The sequence below is a fragment of the Anopheles cruzii genome, chromosome 2 (assembly GCF_943734635.1).
Source record: "Anopheles cruzii chromosome 2, idAnoCruzAS_RS32_06, whole genome shotgun sequence".
NCBI classification, from domain to species: Eukaryota; Metazoa; Arthropoda; class Insecta; order Diptera; family Culicidae; genus Anopheles; species Anopheles cruzii.
The window spans coordinates 60,054,447-60,067,694 of record NC_069144.1 but is presented as its reverse complement, the minus strand read 5'-3'; the positions used below and the strand labels follow the sequence as shown (position 1 = coordinate 60,067,694).

The 13,248-nt window shown below is 51.6% G+C and overlaps 2 protein-coding genes across 2 annotated transcripts; one reads left to right on the top strand and one right to left on the bottom strand.

Annotated features, from left to right (window-relative positions):
- Positions 1 to 1,123: 1,123 nt before the first annotated feature.
- On the bottom strand, positions 1,124 to 9,625 carry LOC128267149 (uncharacterized). Its single transcript, XM_053003938.1, has 7 exons — positions 9,203 to 9,625; positions 8,968 to 9,081; positions 2,794 to 3,269; positions 2,547 to 2,721; positions 2,336 to 2,467; positions 2,001 to 2,258; positions 1,124 to 1,930 (listed from the first exon to the last, which is right to left on the bottom strand). Exons 1-7 carry the CDS (start codon positions 9,347 to 9,349, stop codon positions 1,649 to 1,651), a joined length of 1,584 nt encoding a protein of 527 aa, XP_052859898.1. The 5' UTR covers positions 9,350 to 9,625; the 3' UTR covers positions 1,124 to 1,648.
- A 1,193-nt stretch (positions 9,626 to 10,818) lies between these two features.
- On the top strand, positions 10,819 to 12,907 carry LOC128268978 (probable lysine-specific demethylase 4A). The gene is made up of 3 exons (XM_053006300.1): positions 10,819 to 11,012; positions 11,081 to 12,033; positions 12,115 to 12,907. The coding sequence occupies exons 1-3, from the start codon at positions 10,899 to 10,901 to the stop codon at positions 12,362 to 12,364; spliced, it is 1,317 nt and encodes a 438-aa protein (XP_052862260.1). The 5' UTR covers positions 10,819 to 10,898; the 3' UTR covers positions 12,365 to 12,907.
- The last annotated feature ends 341 nt before the right edge of the window (positions 12,908 to 13,248 follow it).

Here is a 13,248-nt window from a genome sequence, read left to right as displayed (position 1 = left end):
ATGAAACACAATCATAATAATCCCCTGTTTTGCTTCGGCGCGCGACGCCACGGCAACCTCCTGTTAATGCCTACCTTCTTCAGCGTGTCGGATGCGATGGATCCGAAAGGATGGCCTCGAACGGGCGGCGTGAAATATCGCCCTCTATCAGTCTCCAGGAGATTACGGCGATGGAAAGTGGCATTCATGGGTCGGTCGGCACGATCATGTCGTTGCTTTTAAAGGCCCTCCGATGTTCTTTCGTTGGCTTTCTCGCTCTTCTCGCGGCGAAGGATATGGCCGGCCCGGCATTTTCCCAGCTGCTCGAATGGATATTCTGTGGGTTTTCCCCGGGCAGCTTACTGCTGGCACTTCATTCCGCTTTATTTGCCATCCGTCAGCACGAATGTGGGCGGCGGAGTCGGTTCGAGGCAGAAAGAAAAGCCAGCAATGCCACGGTTGACGGTGCGATAAAATATGCCACTTTGGGCACGCTTGCGCCACGCCAGACCCGAGACCCGTTACCGGTGGTGATTATTTCCCAGTAATGGGAACTATTGCTCGTGAGGCAGGTTCGGGCCAGGTTACTTGTTGCTTCCAAGCTCGGCGCTGTTTTTCGCTCGAAAAACCATTCCGCAGGAACACGGGGGCTCTAGGGCTTCTTAAGGATATTGCCTTACGCGCCGAGAGCCCGTCGAACGTTTAATAATGTCTGTCACACCATTTACGAGCGTTCACTTTCGCAACGATCCACCGTGTTGGCCTGGTTCACCCAAAAGGACACGGTTGAGTTGAGAAATTCTTCACCGTTTCCACCACGATGAATGATAACGAACCGAGAAACTGAGAATCGAGGACTCGTTTTTTGTTTCACTCCTGCTGCTGCGGCCCGACATTAGTCCACGTCATCATCGCGCAACACATTCCTCAGCGTGCAGGAATGTGAAGAACTTCCCGACCCGATCCGGCACCGGTTCTGGTGAAAATCTTCATCGAGCCGACGTAGATTCTCGCACGACAAACTGCTCGCCAAACACTAATCGTCCCTCCCGGCGCCTTTAACGCACCGCATCGGTATTCTTTCGATCCGTCCGTCCTTCTCCGGTCCGTTATTTTCCCTTTTCCCTGCTTTCTCGTTCTCGGTCGAACATCTTTATTTTCTCGAAACTGGCGGGGCATACTCTCCGCCGCCATCGTACTTCACAGACGCGATCGATCCGCGCAACCACTCGACGGCACTTTGGGCCGCAATCCGCTCCGCGGGTCGATCGGTGCTGGGGCTTGCTATAAAAATATCACAAAATTATTTTGTGTCGTTTTTTTTTCATGCATACAACGATAAATGTGTCCTCGGAGTCGGAGGTCAAGCCAAACACTAATTCGAATAATCTGCCCGGATGGCCCCCGGTGGCTTTTAGTAGGAAAAATAAATACACCAATCCAATCAATCGCGCGAAAAACAATCCAAAATGTAAGAAAATGTGGGTAATGTTGCTTCAAACATATTAACCATAGGTCCTCGACGAGTTATAACATAGGGTGAGGGTCTGAGAACCGTCCGTCCGTCGTCGGTTTATCACTAGAGAACTACAGGTACGGTGCAATACAGCTTCGAGCGTGTGTGTGTGTGGTTGCATTAAAATAAGAGTGCGGCCACTGCCACGAAGGACTACTGCTTGTTGGAGTGTTTCCTGTTCGCGTGCGGCGGCAGGTTGCCTATCTTGAACGCGCCGAAGAATGTCTTCTCCGGGTACCGGAGGAACTGGCGGCCGTAGGCGAAATCCTCGACGACAATTTTCACACCATTTTCGCCCGACACTTCAAGCAAGCCGGCCGTGTGGCAGGTGCTGATGGTGTTGCCATGCCGAGCCTGAACCGAGCACGCGATGTGACTCTCGCCGTTGACCAACAGGTGGAACCCGTTGATGTCGTGTTCGTTGTCGTACGTGATCTACGAGAAAAGCCCATGGATCAGATCAGAAATAGGTCACTACCCATCACTCCAGAGAGAGAGAGGTTACCTGTGCGTAGACGTAGTAAATGCCGGGATCCGTAATCTCTAGCTCCTCGCCGTTGAACCGGAACAGGCGAGCAGCGATCGATTGCTTGCTCGATTCATCCTTCGCTACCCAGTGCTTCAGGCGCATCAGATGGTGGCCAGTGTTGGTGTCGACCTGCACCAGGTGCACGGACCTTGCCCTGGGTTCGCCTTCTTGCCGAAGCAACCCGGTCTTACGTTGCCGCAGCCGCAGACGCCGTTCGGGTTTCATTACGACCTCCTGGAAGAAGGAGTAGCGGAGCCATTAGGCCAACCCAAGATAAACCTACCGTTTGCGCGGTGGGCAGAAATACGCACATTTCGTGTCCCCGGATTGCCAACCACCTTCGGGAAGCGTTGCTGCTGCAGCTGTTCTTTCGTCACGTCTCCAGTCACCTGGACACGGCTGTGCCGATTGAGGACCAGTGCCGGTGCTTTCGTCGCAGAAAGCTATCACGAGGGCGCGCGAGAGAGAAAGAGACCATGTTTCGGAAGGTCCAGGAAGTTTCTCAAGGTCCGCTGTACTTACTCCAGAGTGTCGAGTATGATGCCGAGGGGTTGAGGAAGCGGGAACCTCCACCGGGGCCGGAGTTGTGGGGTCCAAGCGGCCATGAACCGAGTGATGGAACGGCCGGATACTGATTGATCCGTACTGCTGCTGTTGCTGCTGAGAGGATGCGTGATGGGATGCTGGTTTGCTGGAACTGCCCAGAGTCGGGTGGAACATTAGTGTGTCGTCTGGCCTGATATCCGGGGGACACCCGCAGACCACTAACCTGGCGTCGACGTCCCAGCGGAACATTTCGACCGAAGGCGGCGGTGTGACCAGCTCTTCCGGCCGCTGACGCATCTGCTCGAAGATCCGGTGTGGCCGCCGGGAACGGTTCCGGCGCGGTACGTACGGTTCGTCGACAATCGGAACGCCCTGGTGCGTGAGACCGGAAATGGATCGAATTCGGCGCTTACCGTTGGCCTCCGAAACGGACACGCTGATGTCCTCGACACCGTCGTCAAAGTGCAGATCTTCTTCCTCATCCTCCCGGGGTCCTTCTGGAACGACCTCCTCCGGGCGGCTGCCAAGCGTTTCCTCCTCTCCGTCCTCATCCTCTTCTCGAAGGGCTCGGCTGCTGCTGCTGCCGCTGTCCAGCATCTCGGTCGCGTCCATCCCGTCCTCGGCGCTTTCCGACAGAACGCCGTCAAAGTGTGACTCGTATCCGGTATCGTACTCATCGGGGAACAGTTCGTTATCAAACTGAAAGTAAAATTTGACGGCAGGAGATGGTAGGAAGTAGAAAAATCGAAAGAAGCTTTCACTGAGACCCCCATGGCAAAAAAACATGGCAACCGGACAAAAGGGGCGCTTGGCGCTTCATTAAAAGTTTCGTTAATTATGTTGCCCAATGCGGGCAACGCGAGCATTAATTAACCAGTGATAACGAACTGCAGTCAACATGGCCACTGGTCGGATTTTGAACGATCCTGAGAATGCTGGCCCAGGGGGGCTTATCATTAATCGTGAAGACAAAAGGTCTTTCTCCGCTGGCGGCCCTCGGAGCAGTTTGTCCTCGTGTTTCAAACACATGTTTCCATTTAAGCACTCGTCAGCGTTCTTGTTAAAGCGAACCAATCAACGTGATACATCATCCCGATGTTTTGATGTTTATCTCACCGGGCGAAAGATGGGGATAGAATAATGTCTCGCAATAAATTACGGCCCCACGAGCGCGACATTAATTTGCGCCGATTTTCATGTTTCGCATTTTTCTGACCAACTGGCCGAAAGCGAATGGACGCCGACGGGTGGCGCGAATCATTAATCATGTGCCATTGAGCATAGTGCGGGAATTAAAAATATTTTGGAAAGCGAAACTGAAATTAATAAAGGACGCTGTCCGCCGGTGACACATCTCTACTGGACTGGACCTAGTGGCTAGTGTTTCACCATTCGATCGGAAGCGTAGACCACGTTGCTTTGCGTCATCCGAAGAGTGACTAACCTTGCCTCTATTAGTTGTGTGCCACAGGATACTAAAAATAATACAAACGTTCAGATTCAGAATCCTGTGCGGCCTAGCCACGGTTTGCTACAGCATCAAATATTAACAAGCTCTGCGCATTTACCATGGCCCAGCATTCCTCTTGAGCGTGCCGTAACGACTGGAAGGGATTTTTCCGGAAAAGTTCCAATTTGGTCCTGTGACCTATAGCCAGCTTATTCCTCCGAGCGTGTCCGATTGTTACAAATCAATTAAACTCCGCTGGCCGTCGTACCACATCGTACCGAGCAGGCTGAACGTGACCCGAAGCCGAACCTAATTAGACCCTTTTCATGCCGCTGCCCGCAGAACTGAAATCACATTGTTGTAACGGTTCAGAATGGAAAAAGTGAAACTTAGCCGTGGCGGGGTTGCCGGACACGGACGCGGACGCGAGAATGAATAAAAAGTGTCAAAGACCTGCTCGGAAGGCGTAAAATTCCGATGTTTAGTGGGCCCCTCTTCAGACGTCAAAGCCGTGGCCCATATTTTACATTTACGATCCAACTATGGCCCAACTATACTGATTGAACCTGACCTTAGCACGGCCCGACAGGGCCCGACTTGTTTTGGGGCAAATTAACAGCAACAGCAACAGTCGAGTTAAGCCCCTAGCCCGTTACTGATCTCTCGAGTGGACTTAAAAATAAGACATCGGAGAATCCTCCCTGTCGGAGGGGAGCGCCTTTCGGATGTAAACGACGCCAAACCACGACGCAAGGGCGGCGGCACTCGAACCGTAAAGAAACGATAAATCTTTCCCTGCTTAATGTTTGGCGTCGTGTCGCCGGATTCGCCGGTGGTGGTGGTCAAATTTGCGTCGAAGAAAAGCGCGGTCCGTCAAAATGGTATTCGCAGCTTGCGCGCTGGCCCCTCTCTCTATCTCTATCTCTCTGTCCCGTGGGACATATTTTCTCAGTGACGCATGGCTCACGACGGGTCCCCCGACGAACGGAGGCACTCGCGGTTTGCAGGCACCGCCTCAAAGACCTTAGCCTAACCGCAAGAACCACGTCGCGCGTCTTGCGGTCAAAGAAAAATTTCACTGTGGTTTCCGCTGCCGGTTCTGTGTCTTCAAAAGTGAATTTGTTTATGAATCGTTTCATGTCGACCCGAGTGGCGCCCGCCCGGGATATTTATGGGGAACGCGGAAAACATCAAAACGGAACGCTATCAAGCCCCCAACGCGTACTGCGTAGCTTCAGCAACCTCGAAACACCCTTAAATGTTGGTTAATTGTGATGCGAAATAGTCGTTACTCTGGGGGTGGTCAATTTATTGGACCTTCTCTACTGGAGTTCAGAAATCAGAAATTATTTCCATCACTCTGGAAGCCTCCGCCATGATCGACGTCCGCTCGTTACGATCAAAGAGAAAGTCAATGATCTACGTTTGGGCCCACAGGGATCTATAATTAGCCCCCCGATCGAAATGCGTGTATAAAAAAGTGAATTTAAAAAAAGACACACATTCTGGGAATCCCCGCACGACGGCCCCTCGGCCACTCTACGGTCAAGTTGTGGAATGAATGGGATTGAAAATAGATTTCCACTTTCAGCTGTTTATGATGGGTTTGTTTACACCCGGTACCGATTCGGACACGAGAGGAGTAATTTTAGCATCCGCCCAGCGGGATGGGACCAGATGCGCGCGGCGATCGGTGATTACAACAAGCAGAAATTGTTTATTTATTTGTTTGTTTTATTATTATTTGACCCCCCTTCACTCCCGGACCCGGTGGAGTAGTCAGTAAGTAGAAGCTACACGAACTGTAACTCTAGCACTTGTTTGGGCCAGTCATCTCACCCATCCGACTTCCAATACGTATCCAGCCATGGACTACCATAGAGAGCGAGAGCGAGATCCGTTTGGGCCGATAAGCGAGCCAACGGTCAAGAGCAAGGCTCGATATGTCACGCTTCTGCATTGGACGGTTCCCCGATGTGACCTTTTTCGTTTGGCCACGGCGCAGGGCTCACGTGCGTGGCGACAAGGAGGCCGCTACATAAATCAATGTCACACGTTAGGCTACCTCGGAGAACAATGAAGATTTACTGCGCCCAAAACGAACACCGACGAGCCCATATTTGGTGCGCCGAGGCGCCGGGCCGAAGTGATCTATTATGATCGCTTGTAAGCGCACCGTCGGAGTGCATAGATTTTGAACTGCGATGGAACAACGGTGTGGTGTGATCATGCTGTGATGATATAATAATCATTCTTCGGTCGAACGCTGGACGAATCGCGAGTGAGATTCGTGCCACCAAATTGGTGGTTCCTGTTCGACGGATGGTTAGAAGTAGCGATAAGCCCTCAGGCGGGCGAACAAACAGAGCCCTTCCAGAAGAGCCCGAACGAGGCGAACTGCAAACGAATTGTCAACAAAGATAATCAGAGTGCCCCCGGTTCCTGTGGGTGGCCATCATCGTGCCGGGCGAAAGGTCATGTTTGTGCACTGCTGGCGTCCGTCGCCGATTTCGAGTGGTGTCTAGGGTTTTTGTTTATCGAAAAAATGTGTTGTAATAAAGCAATCATCAAGCGCTCAAAACGGTGGCCTTTCGCAGCGGGAATTAATCCGAATTCCCCGTGTGATGTACAACAGGTTGGCCCCTTCGGGTGTTGGTGGTTGGCGTTTAATTAAAAATAGTCGCCGACAAACTAAGATGGATCATCGCGCGAATTAATAGATAGCGGCCGGCTCTGTGGCCGGCGGCTGTGCCTCGGCGCTCAGATGGTCAAAGTCAAGGACAGAGCCCCCCCGCGGTGCGGTGATACGCAATGCGCCGTCAAAGACGCGGTGACGCAAATTGCGCATAACACACACACGGGGTTTTCGCCGCCCCAAAAGTAACACAATTCACAATCCGTGGGAGGACGGTTTTCGGTTAGCGGGCACGTAAACGACCAATAAAACACGACACTCCGCGCCGCTCCGGCATCCTCGCCAACAACGCCAACGGAAACGGCTGATCGACAGCAAGGATTGTACGACCCCTGGTTTTGTTTGGCTTCCCCCCCGAGGCGGTTCCACGGAGAAAGTTTCAGTGGATCGCGCGCGTCACACACTCGGGTAAGGAAAGTGCAACGCATTTCCACCTGCAGTCATGGGTCACCGCCACCGTTTCTGATTAATAAACCAAAAATAGATTCCCGCGGTTGAACCGGTCGATGCAGTTTTCTTCGGCAATTGCATCAATTTGCTTATGGCCCCCCGTCGGCCATCGTAAACTGTCGCCGCGGGAGACTGTAATGACACAATGGCACTTTAATTGCCACACATTTCTTCGCCGCTTGAAACAACCTCAACGGACACGACGCAAGACCACGCGGCCACGGTTCCAGAAATGCCATCGAGCAGTCTTGCTCAACCAACAATTTGGAAAATTTTAAAAATTCCAAACAGACAAATTATAGAAGGATATTTATTTCTCTTCCATTCGGCGCCCCGGGCTCGGCCCGCATGCGTGTGCGTGTCGTCGGACCTTGGAAGATCAAACGATCCCAAAATAGAACGCGAATCATTCGTCGTTAAACTTTGGCCCCCGGCAATTCAAGGATGATCACCAACGGCGGTGGTTGATTTATTTTCCCCGATAGAATCGTGTCACAGTTGGCCTCCGGCGATCGGGTACACCCCGGCAGGTCGGCAGGAAATCTGGCTTCCGATGCTTTATTGACCTTCTTCTCCTTGAGCTACTTTTGGCTCTGCGATTTGTGAAATAAAACTCCCTTGGTCCCTTGGCGATGTAAGGTGTCCCAAGAACGTTCAGTCGGGTCATTCGTTGTTCCAATTATGGAAAGCATCTGCAGATATGCCCAATGAGGTCCAGTTTTGTGAAGTCCGATATGTTCAATTATGTTTCTTTAATCAACTGACGGATGAGCACGTTTCATCGATGTCATCAAACCAACACTGTCATCGAGACTCCGAGAGGGCTCCATCCTAGACGACAATATGTCGTCGTTCTGGTGAACCCCAAAGGCAAGGCTTCTGCCGGTTGGAAGAGCATCAATCGACCTTCTGCCATTCTTACTCAGCCCTTCAATCCACGGAGCGCTCCGGGGCCAGTCTGGTATTTCCCGCAGGAAATTTGATATCAAACCAAGTGTCGATGAGTCACCGAAAAATTTATTGCCATGCTACGGGCGGGCGGAAATTCAATTTCAGCATACGCCCTCAAGGGTCCGGCTGGCGACACCAGCGGGTACATTGTGCGCCTATGAACTCCGGTCATCCTACTCCGGTTCTAGGGCTGAAACTGTCCAAGAAAGACTGTGAAGACAGAAGCCAGACGGCCATGTCCCAATAGGCCAACCAGCCCGTTTGACATTTTTGCTCCTATGCACTCCAGTAGTACGGAATAAAATCATGTGATTTATTGAAAGTCACGCACCACACCGCGATCATCACTTAGCCCCCGATCACACCGCCAGCTAGACCCACGGGGGGACCCAGATCGAGACCGTAACATTTCCATCTTGGGCAGTGCTTTCATCCATTCCGGTTTTGAAGCTTCACATGCAAACCGCGAGCCTCCCGCGAGCACCTCGTTTTTGGGTTTTAGTGTTTTCGAGAACTCTGATTTAATGAACACAGTCGGGGCCACCCACACACCACGATACGGGTTCAACTACAGATTGGCGCCACCGCGCTGCTGCTGGGGTGGACCGCACCCCGGACCGCAGTCCACTGGAATTATCGCGGCATCCGGTTGTGGCAGTGCGAGACATTTCTTCGCGCTCTTCTTTCGACCGGACGATGGCTTTAACCAGAACCATACGACCGACCGACCGCGCCACCTGATGGGTCTGATCTGGCTGGCTGCTGTCGGTCGAGTTTATTAAATTATCTTTCCAAAAACGAACACTTGGCCAAAAAAAGGAACACATCGCGTTGTTAAAACCGGCACTTACCTCATAATCGTTGAAGTCACCCGCTCGCTGCATCGAGCTGCTCAGTTCCTTCAGCTGCAGCTTCAGGTCTTCGACTTCCCGCTGCAGAGCCTCGGTCATGTTTAAATGCCAGACCTGATGGACGAGAGAAGAAGGGACAGAGTGCATTAGGATGGATTGTGTTTTGGGCGGTCCGCGCCGCGTGTACTAAATTTGGAACCACTAATCCGAACGGCGGCCGTCAGAACGTTCCTACCTCCACGCCAATTAGCGTACAGCAGAGGACCGCCACGAGGGCGCATCCCAGGGCGGTCAGCAAACACTTGGGCGACGATTTTTGCGCACATTGCGCTTTCAGTTCGTTCGGCGCATTAAGGAACGGCTTCAGCGATTCCGCCGTCATTCTGCTGGGGCTGGCCACCAAGTGCTGTGCACTTATCTTATCTCACAGGGGAGCGATTAACTTAACGGCACCAAACCGCGCAATTCACCACACTACACACAGCTCTTGGGTCCACCTGCGGATCGCGTTTGATTCGATAGATACGACGACGCCCCGTGGATACTGTCAACACATCGTCTCTGGCTCGGGATCCCCGTCAAGAATTCAAACTCAGCGAACACTCGCGCAACGCGAACCTTTGAGCACGCAATTAGCAGCGCATTCCAACGCGCTCGATCTCTGACTAGCAACTGAACAGCATCGGTCGCCGTACTCGCCACAAAATGATCTTAATTCTCAGCTGACCCTAGAAGTCGCCCGCGGTTCTCGATCGCGCGCCGTCTCTCTCGCGCGCGCACATTCGCTTGACCATGCTCTCTTTTGCGCCTCTGCTCACGGCGCAGCTCGCGCATTTTCTTCCGGCGACGCAAAATGAAAGTTAAGAGGGGAAGCGGGGCGACCCCGCGCTCCGCAGGTGACCATTTTCGTGAGTTGAAGAAACTATTTCCGATTTAGTCCGATGTCGGTCTGGAAAACCTATCAATCGGGCGCGGCACGGATCGTTAAAAGCATGCGTTTATTTAAATATTGATGAATGAGTTTCACTCATCAACTAGCCTTTTAGCGGAGTTTTACGTGTTCTACACACCACAGGGTAAATCCATTACTCTGTGTTCCGTCCTTGGTCATAAACTTGAAACACTAACCTTGCGCAATCCATCGCGGTACGCGGGAGTGCTTGATCTATCCTCATAGACTTCATAGTGCTTCTGCGTTGCTACCAGCGCAGCCTCCCCCAGAAGCATCCAGATCAATCTAAGATCGATCCAAGAGTCAACGAGTCGCTTAATCACTCGAACAGATGCTGATGCTGGCGCCCGACTGGAGTCGTCAATGGCTCAATCAAACGATACGCTATCTTCGCACAAGTGGTAAGAGCGGTGGCCATGTCCAACCATCGGAATGCGACGCATGTCCAGTAGCGCCCGCGAATCGTAAAACGAGATTATAATAATAAAAATTGATGTTGTTTATCCTACGCGTTGACGCAGCAGTAGAGCGAAAAACGGCCAAGAGCGAGCTGAAATCCGGCTGAAGGAAGAGTTCACGATAATTAAAATGTCAATGAACGCGGCCGCAGCGTACAAGAAGTGCATTGCACATTCGGGCAATGCACTAGCACGAATCGTTCGTACGCTTTCTAAAAAATGTTTAATCTGTAAAAAACATGCATTAGTTTGCTTCATTTGTCTAATAGTTCGATTTTAGTCTTAAGCGTTTAAGAAAGGACATGTCTCAACTCACCTAACTGCCGTTTTGAATCCGAGTTGTCTGCGAACGTCTCACGCGTAAAGCGCCATCTGCCGGCAAATGGCGGCAGCAAAAGGATAAACGTCAAATGAGCAAACCAAAACAAACCGCATGAGAGAAAAGAGGTCGACTGGGTAAATAAGTTCGAGTGAAAACAATTCTTTTCGGGGATGCAGTAGGCCATAAACAGGACTCAACAATGACCACACCAAGGATAATGGTCTTCCGACCGACTTGGGAAGAGTTTCAGGACTTTTCCGCGTACATTAACTACATGGAATCGAAGGGAGCACATAAGGCTGGACTAGTTAAGGTCGGCACACCGTTGCGGGAGCCCCGAGTGGCGTGAGTTGTTTAATTAGTTGCGATCGCTTTTCGTAGGTCGTTCCTCCGCCGGAATGGGTCCCACGCAAGCAGGGGTACGACGTAAAGGACATCGATATTACCATCCGCACGCCCATCTCCCAAGTGGCGTCCGGACGGCAGGGAATCTACCAGCAGCTCAACATTCAGAAGCGCTCCATGACGGTGCAAGAGTACTACGAAAAGACCAAGGAGGATCGCCACTGCACACCGAAGCACTTTGACTACGCGGACATAGAGAAAAAGTTCTGGAAAAACATAACGTACGTGGCGCCCATCTATGGGGCCGACGTACCGGGCAGCATCACCGATCCGGAGGTGAAGGTGTGGAACATTAACTGCCTCGGCACCATTCTGGACTACGTGAACACGGACTACAACATTTCCATTGCGGGCGTGAACACGGCCTATCTGTACTTTGGGATGTGGAAGACCACCTTCGCCTGGCACACGGAGGACATGGATCTGTACTCGATCAATTATCTGCACTTTGGGGCACCGAAAACGTGGTACGCCATCCCGCCGGAGCACGGGAAGAAGCTGGAGAAGCTGGCCGAGCGTTACTTCCCGGCCAACCATCAGGAGTGCAAAGCGTTCCTGCGCCACAAGATGACCCTCATAAGCACACAGGTGCTGAAAGCGAACGGTATACCCTTCAACAAGATCACCCAGGAGCCGGGCGAGATCATGATCACGTTCCCGTACGGGTACCACGCCGGCTTTAATCACGGGTTTAACTGCGCCGAGTCGACCAACTTTGCCACGGAGCGGTGGATCGAGTACGGCAAGCGTGCCTCCGTTTGCCGCTGCCAGCCGGACATGGTGAAAATATCGATGGAAACGTTCGTGCGCCGTTTCCAGCCGGAGCAGTACGAGCCGTGGTTACGCGGCGAAGACTACGGTTACCATCCGGAAGATCCCACCAACTACTGTGCTGCCCCGAAGCCGATGTTGCCCAAAAATTTCAAAAGGTATTCGGTCCGCGACGTGGACGTGTGCTGAACCGAACGGGTTTGTTGAACCTTTTTCCTTTTCCTTTCCGTGACCAACAGCAAATGCCCGGAGACCACTAGTATTGAGCAGAAGCGGGGCTGTGCGCCGGTGAAGATGGACAAAAAGAAGAGCATCAAGAAGTCGGGCGGCGAGAAAGCCAAAGATAGACTGAAATCCGTCTGGAGCAAGCTGGAGGGACGGGAGTGTGGCATCGCCACGGACCTGCTCATCGATGGGCCCGTCCGGAACAGCAACAAGATACGGTTCCACACTCGGACGATCGAACTGATCAACAACGACGCCGTATAAATTAACTGACTAAGAATGAGCTTCGAGATTAGGTTGACCGCGCCGCATCCCCTTCCGAATGGAGCGCGTTGGTGAGGTTCACGTAGCATCTAGGAGCACCGCCCCCCAGTAAATCAGAACCCTGCCCGTGTATCCATCGATCCGGATATTAGCTAGAGAATGTCGTTCTTTTGCCTAGTGAAAATCCCGACGCTTTTAGAAGACTGCAGATCTCACCCTTGGACTACGACCCACTCGCCAGATCTGTAGGGCGTTGACTCGGATTGATAATGATTGTTTAGTAATGAAGTAAAAAAATTTATTTAAATTAGTAAACTCCCTAGCAAAGACAATTCAACGTTTCCGTTTGCGTTGAATTAGAACGATGAAGGATGAAAGATTAAGGTGCAATCTCTAAGAATAGGAAGGCGACTGGCGATGCCCACGGTGTCACTCCGGCGCCAGCGCCTTATTGCGTGTGTGTTGGGTTGTGGTTTTTTCTGTGTATGTTGAGTAAAGTATCCCTAGGTTCAGTTTTTAACCAATGTAGGCAACTACCAATGCGGGCACGTATGCTGCTTCCGGATACGAAGGAAGGAAGTGCTGAAATAAATATAATCATTTGTTCATTTAATCCCCGTCGCTGTTGCATCTTACCCGTCGATGATCGGTACCGATACGCGCGACTGATCGAGCATTGCTGCGGGCGAAAGAATCCACTCATTAAACAGTCCACCATATTATTTGCAATAATAATTACAACTACCATACATATATACACACATATACAGCATCGTCTTATAGTTTCTTTTCAAATGGGTTCCAATAATACATAGCCGATATTCTAGGTTAATAAATAGGTTGATGTTAGTTAGCGTTTCTGTGACCTCGCTTTCTTTTCATCC

Bases quoted from the DNA above. Each gene is read 5' to 3' on its own strand.
- LOC128267149 (XM_053003938.1), bottom strand. From the start codon at position 9,349: ATGACGGCGGAATCGCTGAAGCCGTTCCTTAATGCGCCGAACGAACTG. The intron at 2,722-2,793 runs GTTAGTGGTCTG...GACTCTGGGCAG, and splicing joins CGCTGGGACGTCGACGCCAG to TTCCAGCAAACCAGCATCCC. The intron at 2,259-2,335 runs GTGCGTATTTCT...TCCTTCTTCCAG, and splicing joins GCAATCCGGGGACACGAAAT to GAGGTCGTAATGAAACCCGA.
- LOC128268978 (XM_053006300.1), top strand. From the start codon at position 10,899: ATGACCACACCAAGGATAATGGTCTTCCGACCGACTTGGGAAGAGTTT. The intron at 11,013-11,080 runs GTCGGCACACCG...CGCTTTTCGTAG, and splicing joins ATAAGGCTGGACTAGTTAAG to GTCGTTCCTCCGCCGGAATG. The intron at 12,034-12,114 runs GTATTCGGTCCG...CGTGACCAACAG, and splicing joins TTGCCCAAAAATTTCAAAAG to CAAATGCCCGGAGACCACTA.